We start from the raw sequence: 20,735 nt of genomic DNA on the forward strand, positions 1-20,735 counted from the left end.
GTTTACCAATGTTTATTGAACAGTAATAACGTTCTTGGATCTTTTTTTTTATTATTCATTCCATACATATTGCATTTACATATTAAATTTACATAAAAATTAAGCGAGAACGAAAAATAATCACTGCTGATAAATATTTTCTCGACAGCCATCTAGAGACACTAGTAATTATCATAATCCCAGATTAATTATTGGTGTGCAGATTTGAGGTAGCTAGCAGGGATGATGTGTATGACAGTGTTGTAAAAATAGACTGCAACAGATAATCAATGGATATACTATCGGGCTAACAAGTACATATAATTACTTGAAGTAAGTTGTCAGCTCACCTTCCTCACCAGAATCAGAGAAGGTGTGTAGCACTTTCCCACCGTAAGTTTCAGAGGAATTGCCGATTGTCGAATGATAAACAGCAGATCCCGTGAAATTTTTGGATTTTTCGTTGTCCATTGAATAGAATAAGCAACTTCACCGAGGGAGCGGCTGTTTTCTTGACATATGTCCACGACCCAACAGCTTAAAGTTATTCCCACGTAAACGGTCAGTGACCATACAAGCTCCACTAGAGCTTTTACATACTCCTGTTTTATTAACAACTACATAAAAAAGGAAGAAGTACGAAATTTATTCATTGCTTCCTTGAACTTAATAAATTGTTATCTCTTTACAATCTGGGGATTAAATTAGAGGGGTAATTGTGCTCATTGAATGAAAATTTTACCTCTGCAGCTAAGAATCCTCCCATACAGCCGTAAAGTATCGCTACAAATAAGATCATGAGGAGAGCCATTTGAAAATGATCCTCAACTTTCTTCAGAAAATTCCAAATTTGAACCTGAGTTTCAACAATACACTTTAAACAATTACACTCTATGCCACCTCCGTACATACTCGCAGAGGTATCCCCGTCTGATGAATGATTGATTCTCCCTTGATATTTACTTATCCTGTTTCCCAACATTTTTAGCTGTGCACTAGTGTGGGAGATCAGAACAATGTACGCGATCAGCGTTCCGTCAAAGAATATCCAGCTTAGACCCACCGCAATGCTGCACGCGGCAGCCCATAAAACATTGATGAGTACATTGGAGGAGACGGACCGGTACCAGTAATGATTTGCTGACCATTGTTCTCCTTTAATTATTGCCGCGAGTGAACTTGCATTGATATCAATCAAAACATCTGTATAAACCAGATGATATCAGTGGACGACAATCAGGTAATTTATTTGACAATTTGTGTTCTAATTTTTATGGTAATTAGTTTAAAAAAGTAGTCGCAAAATGAATACTTTCTGTTTGAAATTGTCCGTCTAATCTCGACCGTTTTAGAGAGGGCCAACGGTTGATCGGATTGATGCAAAAAATCGATCCTTTTGATGTTGTACCGTCAGTCAATGATTTGCAAAGTTTTATAGTCTCAAAGTTTCGCGAAAAATCAGCTAAATCATGCAACATGAAGAGGTAACTCTAGTAACTCCTTAACTTACCCAGGTATACTACGATCTCTATTATTCCATATACAGTTAGAATTTTCATCGAAAAACGAGCATAGTAATGCAAAACTATGGTATCCTCCCTGGACAAAGGCGACTTCCAAATATCTCGAACTTCTCCCAACATAGACCGGACACCATGTGATTTGCAATAGAAAAGAACCGCAATAGTTGCTATGGAAATATCGTAGACCGAAGTACTGATATTAAGAAAACGGTTCCGCACATCTTCTTCCTCGTCGAACATTATGATGACTCGCGGAACAACTATAAATACAAAATAAATCGCAAGGCAAATGACGAATTTTATTCCACTATTTCCCATCTCTGGCCAGATACCAAGAGCACCAAGTACTAAGCGAGGAATTCGCATGGCCCACCGATAATTATCATCACTTGAATGCTGATCAAATTGGCGATTCCATATTCCACAGAGTCCCGACATTTTTTTCGTACTTGCGTTTATTTCGCAGTATCAGAATTGACACTGCAGGTTGTTTATTGATATGGAAACCTTCGGGCCGAAGGATATGTATATACATAGCATGATCAATAATTTTAAGAATGCTCATTACATCTTACAGTCTTAACAATTGTCACCAATTCACATTCATAGGAGCCCTGGGATTTAACTCCATAAAGTGGTGTCCTGGGACCTTATGGGATCGATGGTTCAAGGTCTTTCGCGAAAAAACTCTAAATTACAACATTAATCTGCATTTGGTGATGGGAATAGCACTTGCCACATAGTCGCATATTTCCGATTAGTTCCGGGTCTCCCGACTTGCTATAGCCACCAGGGATGATGTGTATGACAGTATTGTAAAAATAAACTGCAAGAGATAATGAGTGGATACAATTCCAAGTTAACAAGTGCAGATTATCATTTGAAGTAATTTATAAACTCACCTTCCTTAGCAGATGTAGAGAAGGTACGTAATATTTTCCCACCTTAAATTTCAGAGGAATTCTCGACTGTCGAATGATAAAAAGCAGATCCCGTGAGATTTTAGGGTCTTTCGCGGTCCATTGAATAGAATAAGCAGCTTCACCTAGGGAATAACTATTTTGTTGACATATTTCGGTCAGCCAATAGCTCAGGGTCATTCCAGCGTGAACACTTATGAGCCAAAAAATTCTCCCCAACGCTTTTGCATATAGTTTATTCGTCAGCATCTACATAAAAAAGATAATAATTAATTAAATTCATCTATCACTAATTTAGATGTATTCTGATGCAACTATTTACCTCTGAAATTAAGAATCCTCCCATGCAACCGTAGACCGCCGATGTAGATAAGGACAGAAGCATAACTATATGAAAGTAATCTTCCATTTTTTTTATAAACTTCCAAATTTCAAGGTGAAATTCAACGATGCACTTTAAACAATTACATCCCCCTTGCACGTCATCCTTATACCTGTTCCCAGGACCATCCTCTGCTGATGAATGATTGATTCTCCCTTCATATTTCCTCATTCTGTTTCTCAAAATATTTAATTGCGCACAACTATGCGACATCAACGCGATGAAGCAAATCGACGTTCCATCAAATGTCATCCAACTCATAGACATTGCAATCAGAGAAGGCAAAGAGCTTAAAATTTTAACGAATGGATTGGATGATACCGATGGATACCAGTAATGACTTGATGAAGCTTGATCCGCCTTAACTATGGGAGCCATCGAAGTTATATTTATATCTGCATGAGAAAGATTATATCAGGACGTTCAGCTGATGATATTTTGATGGGATATCTGCCGGAAAAGCTCGCACTTTGCTCCCCAGTGAGTCGAAGGAAAGTGGCCACTTCCCGGCCTCCGGTGGAAAGTCACCCCCTCGTGCGGAAAGTTGACTTTCCGGGGTGGGAAGCAACTTTCCACTCTCGAGTGATGGTCAACCGGTGGTCGAGGGTGGTCCATCGCTATTTGATTGATAATGAAAGCAATCAAATCGCCATCGATTAGCACTCGACTGTCTGCTCAGGTCGACCCTCAGCGATCGAATAATTAGCAGGACATAGGGACAATGGGGTAGAGGGTATCGGCAGTATCTCACCAACTTACTCAGGAATGATAGAATCTCTGCTGTTGTATATAGTGCTACAATTTTTACTGAAAAACGAGCATAGTTATGCATAACTATCGTATCCTCCCCGGATAAAGACGTCGTCCAACTTTCTCGTATTTCCTCCAACATAGACTGAAGAACATTCGATTTGTAGTGAAGAATAATCATACTAGATAGTGCGAAGAGATCATAGATCGAAGCACTGGTATAGACGTATCGATTGTGAGCATTTTGTGTCGTCCGGAACACTCTGATAAGGCGCGGAAGAGCCACAAATGCGAAATATATTGCAATGCGAATGAGAAACGTAATTCGATTTTTTCTCCCACATTCGGGCCAGACCCCAAGAGCTCCAAATATTAACCGAGGAATTCGCGTGACCCACCGATAATTATCATCTCCTGAATACCGATCAAACTGTCGGTTCCATATGCCCCAGGTCCCGGACCATTTTTCCGTATTTCCCTTCCCCATCTTCATTTCATAGGATCAGAATTGAAACTGTTCTTTCATTCGGTTAACAAACCGTTCCGGTGATGTAGATAAATATTAATAGGGTAATCGATTACTTTAGGGTCGTTCATTATCCATAATGATGACTCAACAATTATCGATCATTTAAATTTACAGGTGTCGCGTAAAGTATTGTTCCAGGAAGTGTTAACAAAGCTCATTTGGTTGAAGGGTTTCGTGACAATAATGTAAATAATGATATTGACGACCGGGTATACACTTTGTGGAACGTTATTTATATTGCCTTTTCATTTGATTGTTTATGTACAAAGCCATGTAATTTTAAACTATTTTTTTCCCTCGAGAATTACCGATGTTTATTTGTGGTGCAGCCTCCCCTGAATGTCTGCCAATAAAATATCAAATAATGAAACTCGGGGAGGGCGGAATTGATTGAAGATACTCCGGTCAACATAAACAACTCACTCAAGTTTATATAATATATGTATATATACACACATTTCTAATATATATGTATATATATTTTATATTCATTCATAATTTCGTTACACAATAATCAGACAATTAACAGTGCGTCACCGCTCCAGTGAGTGACTCGATCTTCATCCCTTCATCCCCATGACAACCATCATAATTATTCTTTAAGGATTTTTTTCTCATCATAATTATAATTTAATTGTGATCGAATGCAGTCGAAGCATTGCGCGAACCTCTGCTCATTCCGATGAATTCACGGGGATCAATCATTACATCGATCGATTAATCAAGAGCCAATAGCGGCATCAATCATTGGAACATGTACTTTATTTATTCATTTCTTTTTTTATAGTACGTAGGTAATAGTTTTACATCATCTATCTAAACGCTAGTGACAGTAGACGCATATATTCACTCATTATGTAATCTACGTGTATCTCAAATTACGTAACGTGGATTTATTTATATTTAATAAATATTTTATTTTATTACATAATGCATTTCATTTATTTACTCTCTGAAAATTTTTTGTTCATCAATTTCTGTGGTGATACAGCTGATTAGTCAGTTGCAATATAATAATCATTTTCAAGTATATTTGTTTCAGGTAGATAATTATCAGATCTTTCATTATTTTCATCACATCGTGGCCTTTTGTTGTTTCACTTCATTGGCACCTATAGAGTAACTATGATCAAGAAGTCATCAAAATGTTTGGGAAGAAATTATTTGGTAAGTCGCAAGCGAGTTCGAGCTGAATGCAAAGATGTTTTTGAGAATATCTCCCACGATATTCCCCAAAAACTTCTCTGAATTTGGCACTCCAGACATAACAATTACACGGCTCTATTATTATAATTGTTAAGTACTCCGTAAGCAACAATATTCTCGGCATTTAAGGTACGTCCATTCCTAGCATGTCCACCGTGCAAAACTCCATTCGTCATAGACTAAAAAAAACATGAACAAATAGACAATATTGAACTAGATCGCGACTGGATAAACACTCGTTCGTCAGCAGCACTAGGAGACTATAAATACAGTAAATAACATTAAAAATAGGTAATAAATGTACTTGACATTTGGATGTTTTTTTTTAAACTCTTTTGTCTTTCTTTATTCTCTCACTTCAAACGACATTTCAATTTAACTCGTTCTATTCACTCACAAATGAATTAATCTTCGTCGCTGATGAATACAATAAAACATCACGTGTTACTCTTTATTTTTTATTCTCATTGTTATGTTGTCTGAAAACACCGAAAGCGTTACGTGTTCATTTACCCTATTTTGTTCTATTCACTGGGACATTTTTGGTAGTTGTTCACTCGCAGGATGAATTACTCATTAACCAGTTTTACTTTATCTTTCCCCTTCTCGTGCGTTTAGAATAATGAAGATAATTAATTTAATTGGTAATAATTACTTTCGAACGCAGCAAAAGGTACACTTCGTGGATTCATCTCTTCATTATTGATTTATTAAGTATTTTGCCTCGGCCTCCATTTTGGTTACAGTTCAGGTAATTGTTTGTTATTTGCGGTGTTCGAGGAGATCAAAGTGGATATTTTGCAATAATTTTGACAAAAAAAATGGCAGACTATTTTTGGCAGACCTGGATAGAAAATATGTAGCTAATTAATAAATCGATTATTTGAATAAACTCAATTAATTTATTTCAAGCTCGGGAAATGGTTATTCTCTTGAGAGCATTCGAACATATTTTCAAAAAAACCAATTCAATCTCCTCGATTCCCTCACACCTCTGCCCTCAATTCTCGATAGGCACCTAAACACTCAAGCGAATGAAAAACACCTAAACTAAGTTGAATTTATCAACTACACAAATACAACCATAAACAATTGGCAATTGATATTACAATAATTACAAAATCAATTACACAAGTATCGAGTTTTAAACGTATTAATGCTGATAATTAATGCACCGGTTACTTAGTCATTACTGACAACCATTGATAATAGACTCTCAAAGTTAATTACAGGAGAATGTAATTAAACAGCCAGAGATATTCCGTGGATGAAAATAAAAATCTAACAAATAGAATTCTTACAGAATTTGATTTCCCGAACAGAAGTGTTTTTCTGAATTGTATTTCATTATTTTTCGATATATGCGCAGAATGACAAAAAAATGAAAATGAAACAGTTGATCAATAATTTGTTTTATCACAAATAAGAAACGTAAAATAATAACTACAATTAATTAATTAAATTTGTATTCTTCAGATCCATTTTTAATAAGTGATCTGCTCTGTCATGTATTCAAGGTAGTACGGTTAATTATTCATTAATTTGTGACAATTTTTAGATTGTTTTCTCTTTCATTTAATCATTAATTCATTATCTAGTAAAGCTAAACGAGGCATGTGCGTTTGTTGGTTAAACTGTTAACTTAGAAAGTGACTTGAAATAATTTATTGAATACTCATCCACTGGACAGTGCCACATTAATTAATTACTGGGGAACTTGTACGTCTTTGGTTTGGTAAAATCGACTGATCAGTGCAATCGTACCTTTTGTCAATCAAAAATTGAACGAGATCCATTGAATAAAAAATATATTATCAATTTGAATAATTAAGGAGGTAACCGCTCAGCAGTTTTTTAATTAATTGATTACGAAAAAATAATTATTAATTTAGTTGACTCGCTTTTTTAATAAAGAAGTGATTGATTACTCTCTTGATTCTTCTGCTTAAATAGGCATTGCACTGTCTTACTAACTAGAACGCTCAGAGTTTATTTTTTATACTCATATATTTTTTTAAGTTTATTCTTCTATTGTTTTTATCTCTTTCTGTTCATCCACTTATTCATTAAATTGGTATTTAAAAATATTATTAAATCATTGGGAAGCGTAAATCATTGTGGCACGTGACTGAGACTGTTGATTAACGTAATTATTATTTCAGAAATATTTTTTGTGATTTATCATTGGTTCATTGGCTCATCACCTCCAATGATTTAAAAAAATCAATCAAAAATCTCAAGACTCAATTGCAATTGTTCTATACATCGTAACGGTGCTCGGTGTCTCCTTAAATTCTAAAAAAAATCATCGCAAGTGCCCGTCAGCCTTCAGCAATTATCGAGCCTGCATATACATCATTTAGGTACGAGGATAACGCATTTTACTTTAACACTTTCAACATCAAATTCTGTGAAATTTTCGTAAACGGGCTCTTTCACTCAATAATCGTTTAAATATATCTTGTGCCCGCACCGTAGCCCAGGTGCTATCAACAATTAATTTAATCAATAAATTTTCATCATCTAGATACTAAACACAAGCACGTTATAGACATATTGACGTTTACAATAATATCTTACTGACAATTAATGTTATTATATTTTTTTTGTTAATTTTTTTTCACATTTTAAAATTTTTTTCTTCTCAATTTAATTAAATTCTTTTAGTTTAACATTCAACGTATTCATTTATCTTTGTTTTCTTTTGTAGTATTACGCTAGTTATTTAGACTATAAATTAGCGATAAAAAATCACATCGAACGGGACAGCGCGATTTAATGAGGAGCCAGGTAGTTTTTTTTTCTCTGGTAATTCATTAGGTTTTGTTTATTTTTTTGTTTAGTTTTTTTTCCTTTGTTTATAGATCTCTAGTGTACTGCATAGACTCTGTACGTCATATATACGCCGAAAGCTCTGCTTTCGACGCTCTCACTTTATATTTTTTATTTGTTTAATCATCATCTTTTAATTACTAAGTAATACACAGGATATTTTGTCTCTTTTCAAAAATGTATTTGATAAAATGGTGGATATCTCCGGAATTTGTGGGTTTAGAAGAAAATGTAAGAAGAGCTTTATTTCTTGGGAGAAAATTTCCTGAAAAAAGCTTCTTGTCATATTTTCTGCTATATCCAATAGTTCCGGAGATATTGATGAAAAAAGGAGAAACTTGGGAGTCCTATCGACGAAAACCGAGGAAAAATGTAAAAAAGTGTTAAACAAACGTATAAAAATCATCAAAAAACTGTTAATCAATCTCTGTGGTAATCTCCTAAAATTGGGGGAAGAAAACAAATATCGAAATTGAAAATTCAATCGTTTTTTCATCAGTAATTTTCCACTCGCAATCGATGTGATCAGGACGGCAATTATTCAACCTTCTCTGTCATTAGGGGATAATCAAGCAACTGATGAAACATGGTGAATCACCACAGAGACTGATCAATTCGAGAATAAAAAAAATTATTGAGAGTCGATAAAAGTTTAAAAAAACTGTTTCTGGACATTCCCGACGTCCGCGCGCACACATTCACAAGCTCAACACAAGAACGAAGACTTTGGTTTTGTTATTAACCTACCTAATAATCAATCTTACTCGAAATTTATTTATATGCTCTTTCTTACGTGTTAATTATCAGTGAAAGTTCATAATTTTTTAATCTTTATCATCAAAATTATGCGAATAATTCTTGTTTTTTTTGCTAAACGTAGGCCGGACTAACCGTTTCGCATCGATTTTTATATTCTGCACCCTTTAAGATTATTTTATTTAATCAATTTCCTCCATTTAATGGTTTTTTAGCTTATTTTTTTAGTGGAGATCGGAGGAGTTCAAGAGTGAAGTGGTAAAACGTATCGAGATAATTTCGTGATGCTCAAATAAAATAAAACCCCCAAAAAATACCGTCCAGCCTTTCCCCCTCCTCTCCTCATTTTCAAATCCATGATCACCAAAATAATATTTCACTGATGACGTATTACCACTTCCCATAATAATCAATTTAGGTCATAAAAAAATGCCAGAATCGTTGAGAGCGTGAAAAATCGACGGAAACCCAAGACGATCAATGAGAGATTGTACAAATTTATATTAAATTTGTTCCTCATCTACCTCTACAATAAATTCCTCATTAATAATTACCGTTATCATTAAATTACTAAAGTACGAATACGAAAATTGTCACTTCCACATTCCGCGAGTCCCGCACAGGCTCGCGGCCCAGGAAGCAAGATAATCCCTCGACTTATCGCTTACAAACTAAAAACTAAAATTAAATAAAAATATTTTTTCATATTTAATACGACAACGATATCACAACAACAATTTGTCAATTAATCAATTTACCAATTTTCATGGGCAATTCTCCAGCAATTGGGGCTTATATCGCATTAGAATGACATGTCAATTGAAGAATTGATCACTTGTTCATTAATTAATAATTTAAAAATACTTTTCTTATCAGTAATTCAATTCGCGATTGAATGTTAATATTAATTATCAACTAATTAATCGACAATTCTCGGAAAAAACATTAAAATCGTCAGCACTGGTTTCCCATCGAATTTCCCAACACTGTCAACGATTGGTATTAACGAAAACAAAATAAAATTAATAATTGCAACAAAAATTTTGACTCCAATGAATTTTTGAAGTTTAATCCTCTTACGACGGATGAATTAAGTACGAAAATCACTGGTGAAATATGACTGACAATTTTCCCCTTCATTAATTAGGTTATCAATGACTAATTAATTAGTGAAGCAATTAAAAGAGGAAATAAAAGAAAAATGTTTTATTTTGTGTTTTTCATGATAATTTTGACATCCATTAATGAGATGATTACGAAATTAACAGGCTTCTTAATAACGAATGAATGATTATTGTTTAATTAGATTTTAACCAATTAAAATGTCATCCTCTTCACTAATTAATTAATCATCTCGTCAGTAATTAACGAAGGACCTTTGTCAGCCTTTCACCTCTCCAATGACCCGAATAAATATTTTTCCTCCTCTCAAAATTCCTCAGATAATGACGTTTCGTTAATTAATAATTAATTACTGCTCTACTAAGGACGATGTGCATTAATTAATACCGAGATTCCTTAAGTCAATTGTTTCGCAAGCCACTGACATACCTAACTAGATAGAGACAACACGTAAGAGTATCTAGGTGTAAATGATGAATCAACAGAATCAATCAAAATTAATGAAAAAATCTGTTAAAATTCATTTTGAATTTTTGTTTTTTTTTTCACTCAGATTCAATGATTTAAACTCAGTGAATGCTCCTCTTGTGCTCGACTACATTAGGCATTATTCTAAAATAGTTATTAAATATTTATATTATTTATAATTTATCAGAACCACCAGGGAACTGATATCAATCATCTCAAAATCATACGATAAATTTTTCTTATTTCAATCTCCTCTGTATAATAATCTCATGATCGGATTTTTTTCATTAAAAATCAATTTCAAGTGCTTGTACCTTCATCTCCATCGATCGATAGTTTAAACAATCAATGGCTCGATTATTATTGAACCGATACGCACAATTATTTGGTAAAATAATCGTTATAATCTCAATCTCATCGAAGTTTCAATGATTTTTTTAGTAAAATGTTGGTCACTTCTGTTTTTTTCTCACATTCCTATCAAAATTTCATGGTATTGTGGACAGTATCATGTCTAATTAAATAATTAGTGGTCATTTTTTGAGTAAAAATTATGACTTTTCCACAAAACTCTGGAAGAAATGTGAATTTTCTCATTTTTTCGGAATCAGTTGATTGATAAATCAATTAATTAATTAATTGATTCATCAATTTTATCACTCGACTGATCAATTCATCGACTACTTCGTCAATAAACGGATTAATTAATTGGTGAATTGATTCATTAATTGAGTTCGTCATTTACAAAAATGAAATAGTCAATGAATTGAGAAAAAAAAAATTGCTAAACAACTGGAGATAAGACCTTGATTACGTTCTAGGTTTTACCTGTGCATTGTCCATTACGTTTGTGCTCCCTGGGGGTAATAATCGACGTGACAGACGTCGACATAACGCACGAATGTATGTGCCAGTCGATTGTGATTTTTCGGCGTTCGATTTATCATCGGAGGGGGATGATATTGCTCATTAGGGAGTGACGAGGCGAGTTGGATTGAAGTCCTTATTGACGAACGAAAAGCCCTTGAATTCGTCTTGATTCACTGCGTTCAGGACAGACTGGTGGACTGGCGTGAGGACTGGCTCTTCTTTCGTGAATTCAGCGTCAAAGTTCGTCGCGTCTTTCTCATTGTTCTGTAAAAAAAATATTAACAAGCGATGAACAATTAATAATTCCTTAATTCATTAGTTTAGAACGTTTTATTCGACGAAATGATTTTGGGTAAAATTTTTCTTTCAATCAAATGTGAGAAAAAAAAACAAAATGATTAATAATGAGAAAAAATCTTACTATTTTGGGTTTGAAAGGGGGTTTGACCCTTTTCGCTTCAAGTGCTCTCCAGTCTATGTGTTGGAAGAAAGGATGTGATTTAATAGCCTTCTCTCCGCCATTGGCAACGACACACCCGAGACGTCTCGCTGGATTTTTCGTCAAAAATCCCTTGAGGATCGAGACAGCCTCCTTGGTGAGCCAGACTGGATACAGAACATCGTCGTGGAGTATGGACTCGAAAAGATCGTCCTCGTTATCGGCCTCGAAGGGCGGCTGTCCAGCCATCATCTCGTACATGAGGACCCCCAAGGCCCACCAATCGACCGAGGCCCCGTAGTCCAACTCCTGGAGGATCTCGGGAGCAATATAGTCAGGCGTACCACAGAATGTGGCCGTTGTCTGTCCGTCAATGATGCCCTCCTTGCACATTCCAAAGTCAGCGAGCTTGCAGTGACCCTCACGATCCAGTAATATATTGTCCAACTTCAAGTCACGGTAGATGACTCCGTGCTGGTGGAGGAATTGAAGGGCGAGTGTCACTTCAGCTGCGTAAAATCTGGCTCGAACTTCGTCGAATTTACGCGCTTTTTGGATTTGAAACATGAGATCACCTGGAAAATCATTATTTTTCCATGAAAAATGATTTTTAAAAATCAAATGAAGTTGTACTAAGATCGGTCAATTAGGAATTCACAATATCTACTGGTGATAAAAATAATTATCTCCATTAGAACGCAATAAACAATAATAAAATGAAAGAATTACCTCCATTAACATATTCCATAACGAAAAATAATCTTTCGGGGGTCTGGAAGCAACTGTGAAGTGCAGTGAGGAATGGATGCCTGGCAGCAAGTGCTAGAATCCTTTTTTCCGTCATTGTGCAGTCGACATCGTCGTCCTGAATGATAACATCCTTCTTCAGGATTTTTATAGCGAAAATCTCGTCCGTAATTCCCTTGCATTCAGCGAGCATAACTTTTCCGAAACTGCCCTTACCCAGCACCTTGATGAAACTAAAATCTTCGAGGGCAAATTTCCTCGTCTCGTTCTCGTCTTCTCGTGGTGTCAGATCGATCAACGATGCTGCATCGTCGAATTGTTCACTGTTGTCTGTGTTCTCTGATTGTGTAGTTTCCTTGTCAGGAGCTGAGGTGTGCGAAGAACTACTCGATGAGCTAGGTTTGTAATTGATTCTTGGGGCTTTGGGCTGTTGATCTGGGGAGATGTTCAATGTACTCAGGATCTCCGCCATTGCTTTCGTATCGATGCCACAGTTGTTGGCTACGTTCTTTTGACATTTTTTGTGGACGTTTAAATCACAAACTGAGAGAAAGAAGATAAATTATTTTTCCTGATTTATAAATCATCTGAAAACTCAACAATGAGTCTAAATAATTTTAATGTTAATGAAATATCCAATTACCTTTACACTGGAGTCCCTGTCGAATTAATCCATACAACATCGATCCACAGTGATCGCAGAACGTGAACCGCTTGAATGAGTGGACTTCAAACCGATGTGGTACATTAACACTGAATCTTTGTCCCTGTGTTCCCTCATTGGACTGCAACATAGTTTTCTTCTCCTGATTCGTCCCACCGTGATTATTTTTTCAAACGACAAAACGAGAAAGAAAAGAAAAATACGAAGCAGATAAAACAAAAGCGTCAACATCGAATGGCCTCATGAGCACGTGGCAGTATTACACAATGACGATAACATAAAAAAAATTAGTGCATAAAAATAGCAATGAAAAATTGTGCTAAATAGAAGGCCTGAGTTTTTTTTTCTTTCATGACATACCTCTTCCCTCATACCCGGGCATTTTGTTACCACTAGTCTGTGACACCTCTTGTGAACAACGCACGTGCAAACTGTAAATACGTAATTTTTTGTGATTATCTTGGGAAACCTATGATAATTGTGATTAAAATAAAATTTTGGTATTTTGCACATTAAAAGCTATTTCATGCCTTGTTAAATTGTGCAACGATAATTTTCCAGAAATTGTTTATGCTTGTTTTAGTTTTTTGTGAAGAAATGATAAGCCAAAGAAAAGGAGAAATAATGCAATTCCGGAGTAAAGTGGTGGATGAAAAAATTTGAAATAGTCTAGTTTATAACATAAATAATAAAAGGTTACTTCTGTAGTTTATAAAATTGTCTAAAAGGCCTTTTGACATTTACACCTAAACCCAGCCCTTTACTCCCGAATCAATGCACTTCGGACCATGACAAAACAAGATAAATAAACCTTGCACCTCCTAAAAGTAAAAAATCTAGAAAAAAATTAAAAATATATTAATTTTCCTGTGAAAGCTGAGTGTAAGTATCAATAAAACCAGACGATTAAAGTGCTGAATGAAGAAACTAATAAATAAAAAGAAGAACAATTCCCAAGAGCCATCTCCAGACGCAGAAAATCATAAACAGAGAATTAACGATAAAGATCACACATCTCAGGCTGAAGAATTAAGGAAAAATAAATAAATAATTCGGTTAAAAACATGACTTTTGTGTCTTCCTCACCTTGACACTGATAGCCTTGCTTTCCGACGCCCCTGAAATACAACAGACAAAGCAAGTCACATTATCTCCGTGATATCCCATCGAAAAAAACACACAAATGGTTCCTTTTTTTCTCTCCAACCATTTGGGAAATAAATACGTGAGGCACTGGCGACTATCTCAATCCACTGTTTATCCTCGCTGATTTATACATCTGTACCCAATTAATTTGAGATAACCCAAAGCGTGCAAATGGAGACGATCATAAGTCTCAAGATTTTAGACACAATGAGAGGTAATCCACATGCAATTGTCCCCAGATTTTATTTATTTTTTTTTCACTGAGTTTGGCTGTAAGTGGTAAAGAACATGTCGAGATGAATCGTAAAATGACTCCTGTTCTGCACCACTTCATCTTTGACATTATCCCAATATCATTATTAATAATTTGTCCCACAGAAAACGTGCGAGAGACCCTTAACTCTGCCCACAAGCGGTGCACCCCAGTAATCCTCTTTACGTTAAGAACAACTAAAAAATCTTCGGATTAACATAAAAATAAAAGGGAAAAGTCTCAAACCAATATGCCCACGTATGCTCAAAAGCTCCCACAAATACCCACCAAATAAATTCACGGCAGTGCGAGCAGAATGTCGGTTGCGTGAGGAAAGTGGCCATAAATTTGTGCCCATTGACCTGATGAATCCTCCTACGCATTGCACCCCTACGTCGATTAAATCCTTGTCCACGCTCGGTGAATCCACGTGGTTCCATGCTCCCGGTTACAGCACCACTGTCCTTCCCACCACCTGATCCAACACTCTCGCCAACTGCATCTGCACTGCAGCCAGCTTGTTGATCTAAAATATGAATGGAAATTCGTTGACATATTAACTTGCTGGACAATAATCAATTACCAAATCATAAATCGTTCCCTTAATAATTTAACGGAACAATTATCGAATTGCTTTTGCATTTTAAATAATGCAGTCTCCTGGAATTTAATTGGAAGGATTTTTTCGTTTGCTGACAGAGCTTTTTTACAATTTATTTTGAAACTCGTCAGAAAGAGATTGAAAAAATCAGATAAGAATCAAAGTACCTTGGTTGCTCCATTTCAGGTCTATCTGGACCCTCAGTTTCCCGTGTGGCTCGAGGTCGACCTAAAATTAAATTCTCCACATTAGCTTCCACGAGAGATAAGGAATCACGAAAAACACATGCGGAATAATTTAATAAACCACTGTCTCCCTCAATTCAGTCTCACCAGTGTCTGCTTCCCATACAAAAAAGCACTTTTCACAACAGTTTCCTCATTCATATCCACGAGTCTCTTAAAACACTTGACGCACCCATAACTTCTGTGGGTGTGCAGCATTTTGTCGAACAAATATAAATCAAAACGGCGTAACGTAACAAACGAAGGCAGAAACCTCCCTCATAATTATACAAATATCTCACTAACAATAGATCTTAGAAATTCATTATGGAGCCATTCATATGGAGACTCTCGTAAGTAGAACGCAGTTAGCTGACGAATTTTCCCACAAAACCGCACGCAAGTGGAATAAGAACTGAGTGATTAATGCCGCAAGACAGTAGACTCATCCTACAGTTTAATTAGTCTACAAAATCCCTGTGTACACCTCGAGATAACGTCAGGTGAATCTCCGAACGTCTTATTTTGCTGTCGTGGACATCTGTCGTTATCAATTCAGTGGCGGAGTGCTAAAACCATGCTCGACTAGTTTTTTCTAAATATTTCAGAATCTAGGGGAGATGGGAAAATTTTTATTGTACCTTTTTTGTGGAGCGAATTTAGTGCTAAAACAAATGTTATCACAAAAATGGCGCTATCTGCTTAATATGCGGAGATATTGCTAAAAAATTCGACTCAGAGATAAGTCAACTTATCTCGCTTTACCACTTCGTTACCGAGTTCGTCAATTTGTAATTTATCTCGATAACGACTAGTTCTCCGAAAAAATGTCTCCGAACATTTTTTGCAGAGAATTTAACGCTCAACAAAAAATGTTCCCTGATGGTTTTTCGAAAAGTGATTCGTTACTGAGATAATAACAAGAATAGGGAGATGCATTTCATGTCTCTGGCTCATGTGGAGTTGAAAATCCCTGAGTACACCTTGAGATAACGTGGTACGAGCGCGAATTGTCTTATCCCTACTCTCGTGGACATCTGCCGTTATCAGCAGCCTATCACTTGGTTTACGTCAGTTATGTCATCTCTGCGAAGGAGTGGAGGAGTGGCTGAGTGAATAGATAAAGCCTGTTGGGGCAGTTCATGACCAGTTAATGACATGTGAGGGTCTGCAGAAGGTCATCGAACAGTTATGTGAGTATTTAGACATTTGTACAACTAACAAAATATGAAATGGCGAAGGGCTAAGGGCATTATGAAGAACTGAAACGTGGTGGGAGGAGGGAATTTTTATGAGAGGGCAAATGTCAAGAGAAATTGCTCATTCAATTTGGCCAGTCAATTTGACCTTTAGAACCTTTGGTTCTCAACCCTAAACGCGCTTAAGGGCCAACTCGACCTCAAAAAACGTTGAATTGTATCAAACATCCATATCACCAGTTATTTAATGTTGCTCTCGTCTTCACTAATTCATTAAAAGTCAACAACACCAATAAACTATCAGTAAAATTACCCAAAAGTCAGTGGTTTCATCTTCACGTCTCACAAGCTCCTCAAATGGAATTCTACAATTAGCAACAAAGTCATCGGGTGGTAGTGCAGCATCGTGGAATACAGTCAGTCCAAGCATAACAGCAGCCTGAACATCGTGAGTGAAAGATTCGTTCCAAACGGGATCGAAGGTTTTCGGTTTTATTGATGTGCGATTGAGGCGATTTTGGTCGACATCGAGGAGTACATAGGGGTCGATTATCGGTGATGCACCCTGCCAAAATGTTCGGTGCTTGTCGGTCGTCCTGAGACCCGCTGCCTCGCATATCCTCACTTTTACTGTGCCCGTGAACATCTTCACGATTAACGTCTGGAAGTTAACGTTAATGTCGATAAATTGAGGTGAAGAAATTATTGGAGAGTTGTTTAGTCATGCGAGGAGAATGAGGAAGTGTTTGGAGGGTACTCTGATGTACGAGGAATGTTAATAAAAAAAATTGTTTGTGGCTGATTCATTGGGATCTCTGAAGTCCCCAGACCCTCTTAAAAGCAATTGTAGGATGATCTGGGGATTAGAAAAAATATTGAATATTTCTGGAACCCCCAGACCCCCTAAAAGCATTTTTATGGGTGTAGGGGTGTCAAAAAATATTCTGAATATTATCAAAGCCCCATACACCCCCTAAAATCATTTCTGAAGAAGTCCAGGGGCTTAAAAAATGGCGAATATCTCTGAAAGCCCCCAGCCCCCCTGAATGCTTATCTAGGGGTGTGTGAAACCTTCTCACATATTCACCATTTTTTAAAATAGAATCTACATTCCCCAATGCATTACCTTCTCCAGAAATCCCAAACTATTCCCCTTCCTCAACAACTCCTACCCTTAAAAAAATATCCTCTTACGTCAGCTCTTATGTTAACCCGTTGTTGCTCCTGGTGTCGTTCTTCGTCGTCCCTCTATTATCACTGTACAATCCAGAAATAAATAAACTCATAAATATCACAATAATCACTGTCCCTTTCCTCAGAGTCACTCGTAACCCTCCTCCTCCCCCCTCACCACGAAAATACCCAAGAAGCCCTTGGCACCCTAAACCACCAAGACTCCTCGCCCCGAGTCCATCTTCCTCACCCCCTGGAAATCATCCACTCCCATCCTCACATCTACAACGAAAAGCCCCACGATCTCCACAATTCCACGATTATTCCCATTATCTCAAACTCCCTGAATCCTCACACGTTCATCCAACTCCGTCCACTCCATTATACATAAACACTTTGACCAGACCAGCAGAACGTACATGACAGAAAAGGAAACGGAAGCGCGAGCGCAGAGTGAAATTTACACGAGTGCGAGAGAGAGAATCCGAATGAGGAGATACCAAGAGGGAAGAGGAGAAAGGGCCTTGGCCGAGTGTATGATTTTCATTTCCATTACGAGTGACTCTGAGTCTTCATCAATTACATCAACACAATTTGCCTGTCCCCCCCCCCCCCCCAATTTGCCCCTGAGGGCCCCTGACTAACCCCCTGATCAATGCCCCCACTCCCCGAACATTATTGACTGGAATCTCCTCGAAAATGATTTTTTTTCGTTGCAACAAACACTGGCGACTTGCCAACAATTGATATTAAATCGACATACACGACGACTATCGGTGATATTCTCACGCAGCGACGACCACTGACAGCCATTAATATTAACCAATTTATTAGTCCGTTACTTGTTCATCAAAATATGCGAGTTATGACGGATATTTTGTTATTATTTAACCACTTTTCCAGTGCTTTTTGGGGGACTTTTTTTTTTTTTACGGTAATTCGATTGGTGGGGCCTGTGCGCGCGGCGAGCGCCCGAGAGTTGCCCCTTTAACTGAGAGAGAACATCTCCCCTTCCCTTTCACCTCGCTCGATTGGTCCGCGGGCGCGGGTTGTTGGAAGGATGGCGCAAGGGCGGGAGGGGGAGTGACGTGATTGTGTGTGTAGGGCATTCGATTGTGTTGGAGTAGAGACGCTATCGGGTGTGCACATTATGGGGGCGGGAGGGGGGCGGCTCCATCTTTGTTGGGGCTATTTTTGAGGGATCGCTCTGTCGATGAGCGCGAGGGGGAGGGGGCGGCAAGGTTACGAAGTTTATGGGGTTTAGGGGGAGGAGATGGCTCGGTCGGTGCGGCAGGACCGCAGGGGTTTTACCGGTTGAGGAAAGAGGCGGGAGAGAAATCGTTTTTTGAAAGGGTTGTGATGTTTTGGAGATATTTTTGGAATTATTTGGGGGGCAATCGAGCTGGGGGTTATTTGGGGTGAAGGACGAAGAGAGAAAAGCGGATGGTTTTTAATTGTCTTTGATTTTGGGATGAAACGATTTTTTTAACGAATCAGGATTTTGGCGGGCTTTTTGGATTTATAGGGCTTTGCAAATATTAGGGGTCAATTGTTGTCGTTTTAAACTGAGTTTGGTTGGTTGATTTGTTTTTAAGTGAAAATTCAAATGGATAGAGTTCATGGAGAATGAAGTGCTTCATCAGTACAGCAGAAATCTACCTATCGGCGTCGATAGGAGTGGGGGAACGACTCGAAGAAGTCAGCTGTTTTTCAGAGCAGGAGGACAGGATTGGGACGCAGGGGACGATGGCGAAACTCCGGCACGCTGTGTGGGAATTATCATCGAATTTCTCCTCAAATCGATACTTCTCAAAATTACTTTCGTGAGTTTAATTACTGATAATTATATTCTTACATCATCGAAGTTGTGGGTTTGTTGTGAAGTTTATGGTGACATTGCGTTCAGTTCACAACGCAATACTAAACATTGTCTAAATTGTTTTGGATATTTAATAATAATCATTAATTAGTTGAGAGGGATCATAGCATCAGAAGAATGTGAAACTGATTTAAAAAATTTGTCTCGACATTTTGCGAGTTGACAGCGATGTTCAGAATTTTCTCCGGCGACTGACTTTTGACATTTTACTTGAGAAATCCATCATTAATGATTATTATTAATATTAATTAATGCGTGGTTCATTTAATAATAAAAATAGTGACTGATGTTACCGTTTCACGTCAGAATTTCTCGAATTCGTTTCCTTCTTATCGTCTTACAGATCTCCTTGGCGTCAGTACTCACTACAGAATATAAATCTTCGTAAAGCAGCGACGAACGCAGCTGAAGACGTGTCTGAGGATGCCCTGATCATCAGCGACAGCTGCGTGAAGAGATTGAAGGAGATATCTCAGGATGGTGCCTGTTTGCGAGTGACTGTCGAGGGTGGAGGATGCTCTGGCTTCCAGTACAAATTCGATCTTGACTCCACGGTTCACGAGGATGACAAGTAATCACATAAATTATCATTCGTTTTTCATCGCTCTTTCAACATTGTTTCCCTAAGAAATTACTTAAAGACAATATGGTAATTTCAGAATTTTCCTGAAGGATGGAGCCAAGATCATAATAGACTCAACTTCCCTGGAGTACGTGAAAGGCTCAACGATTGATTTCCACTCTGAATTAATTCGTTCTGCCTTCAGAATAATAAATAACCCCCTCGCCGAGCAGGGCTGCAGCTGTGGTGCAAGTTTTTCTATCAAGATTGATTGACACTGAATGCGAATAATTGTTGAATTCATGTAGTTGTATATTACAGTATATATTTTTTAAAATGTTTATCAAAGCTTAAGATATTCGTCAATCTGTGGGATCACGCTGTATTTTAGATAAATTACGTCAACGCCAGAGTCTCGACGTTCATTGATAAGTTATTAGTGTACATATTAGTTAATTATTAAAAACTTACGACAGATTATAGCAATAAAATGGTGGTTCATGTGGTGATT

At 37.2% G+C, this 20,735-nt stretch overlaps 4 protein-coding genes across 10 annotated transcripts; 1 reads left to right on the plus strand and 3 right to left on the minus strand.

Annotated features, from left to right (window-relative positions):
- Window positions 1-41: 41 nt before the first annotated feature.
- On the minus strand, window positions 42-2,920 carry LOC135170188 (uncharacterized). The gene is made up of 5 exons (XM_064135766.1): window positions 2,405-2,920; window positions 1,490-2,328; window positions 722-1,182; window positions 330-596; window positions 42-253 (listed from the first exon to the last, which is right to left on the minus strand). Exons 2-5 carry the CDS (start codon window positions 1,938-1,940, stop codon window positions 185-187), a joined length of 1,248 nt encoding a protein of 415 aa, XP_063991836.1. The 5' UTR covers window positions 1,941-2,328; window positions 2,405-2,920; the 3' UTR covers window positions 42-184.
- Window positions 2,260-2,975, minus strand: LOC135169892 (uncharacterized). Its single transcript, XM_064135278.1, has 3 exons — window positions 2,745-2,975; window positions 2,405-2,671; window positions 2,260-2,328 (listed from the first exon to the last, which is right to left on the minus strand). Exons 1-3 carry the CDS (start codon window positions 2,973-2,975, stop codon window positions 2,260-2,262), a joined length of 567 nt encoding a protein of 188 aa, XP_063991348.1.
- A 2,630-nt stretch (window positions 2,976-5,605) lies between these two features.
- On the minus strand, window positions 5,606-18,793 carry LOC135170184 (protein kinase C). 7 transcript variants are annotated; one of them, XM_064135749.1, is made up of 11 exons: window positions 18,547-18,793; window positions 17,805-17,867; window positions 16,924-17,271; window positions 15,355-15,415; window positions 14,875-15,112; window positions 14,274-14,305; window positions 13,548-13,618; window positions 13,167-13,308; window positions 12,506-13,066; window positions 11,759-12,351; window positions 5,606-11,601 (listed from the first exon to the last, which is right to left on the minus strand). In XM_064135749.1, exons 3-11 carry the CDS (start codon window positions 17,254-17,256, stop codon window positions 11,437-11,439), a joined length of 2,196 nt encoding a protein of 731 aa, XP_063991819.1. In that variant the 5' UTR covers window positions 17,257-17,271; window positions 17,805-17,867; window positions 18,547-18,793; the 3' UTR covers window positions 5,606-11,436. The 7 variants fall into 7 exon arrangements, with proteins under 7 accessions (XP_063991819.1, XP_063991816.1, XP_063991818.1 ...); XM_064135746.1 differs by having other exon boundaries at window positions 13,167-13,329; XM_064135748.1 differs by lacking the exon at window positions 18,547-18,793 and adding an exon at window positions 18,429-18,532 and having other exon boundaries at window positions 13,167-13,329.
- LOC135170190 (iron-sulfur cluster assembly 2 homolog, mitochondrial) lies at window positions 16,472-20,733 on the plus strand. The gene is made up of 4 exons (XM_064135769.1): window positions 16,472-16,604; window positions 19,379-19,606; window positions 20,006-20,233; window positions 20,322-20,733. The coding sequence occupies exons 2-4, from the start codon at window positions 19,410-19,412 to the stop codon at window positions 20,497-20,499; spliced, it is 603 nt and encodes a 200-aa protein (XP_063991839.1). The 5' UTR covers window positions 16,472-16,604; window positions 19,379-19,409; the 3' UTR covers window positions 20,500-20,733.
- Window positions 20,734-20,735: the final 2 nt, after the last annotated feature.

The sequence above is a fragment of the Diachasmimorpha longicaudata genome, chromosome 16 (assembly GCF_034640455.1).
Source record: "Diachasmimorpha longicaudata isolate KC_UGA_2023 chromosome 16, iyDiaLong2, whole genome shotgun sequence".
In the NCBI taxonomy this organism is placed as follows: domain Eukaryota; kingdom Metazoa; phylum Arthropoda; class Insecta; order Hymenoptera; family Braconidae; genus Diachasmimorpha; species Diachasmimorpha longicaudata.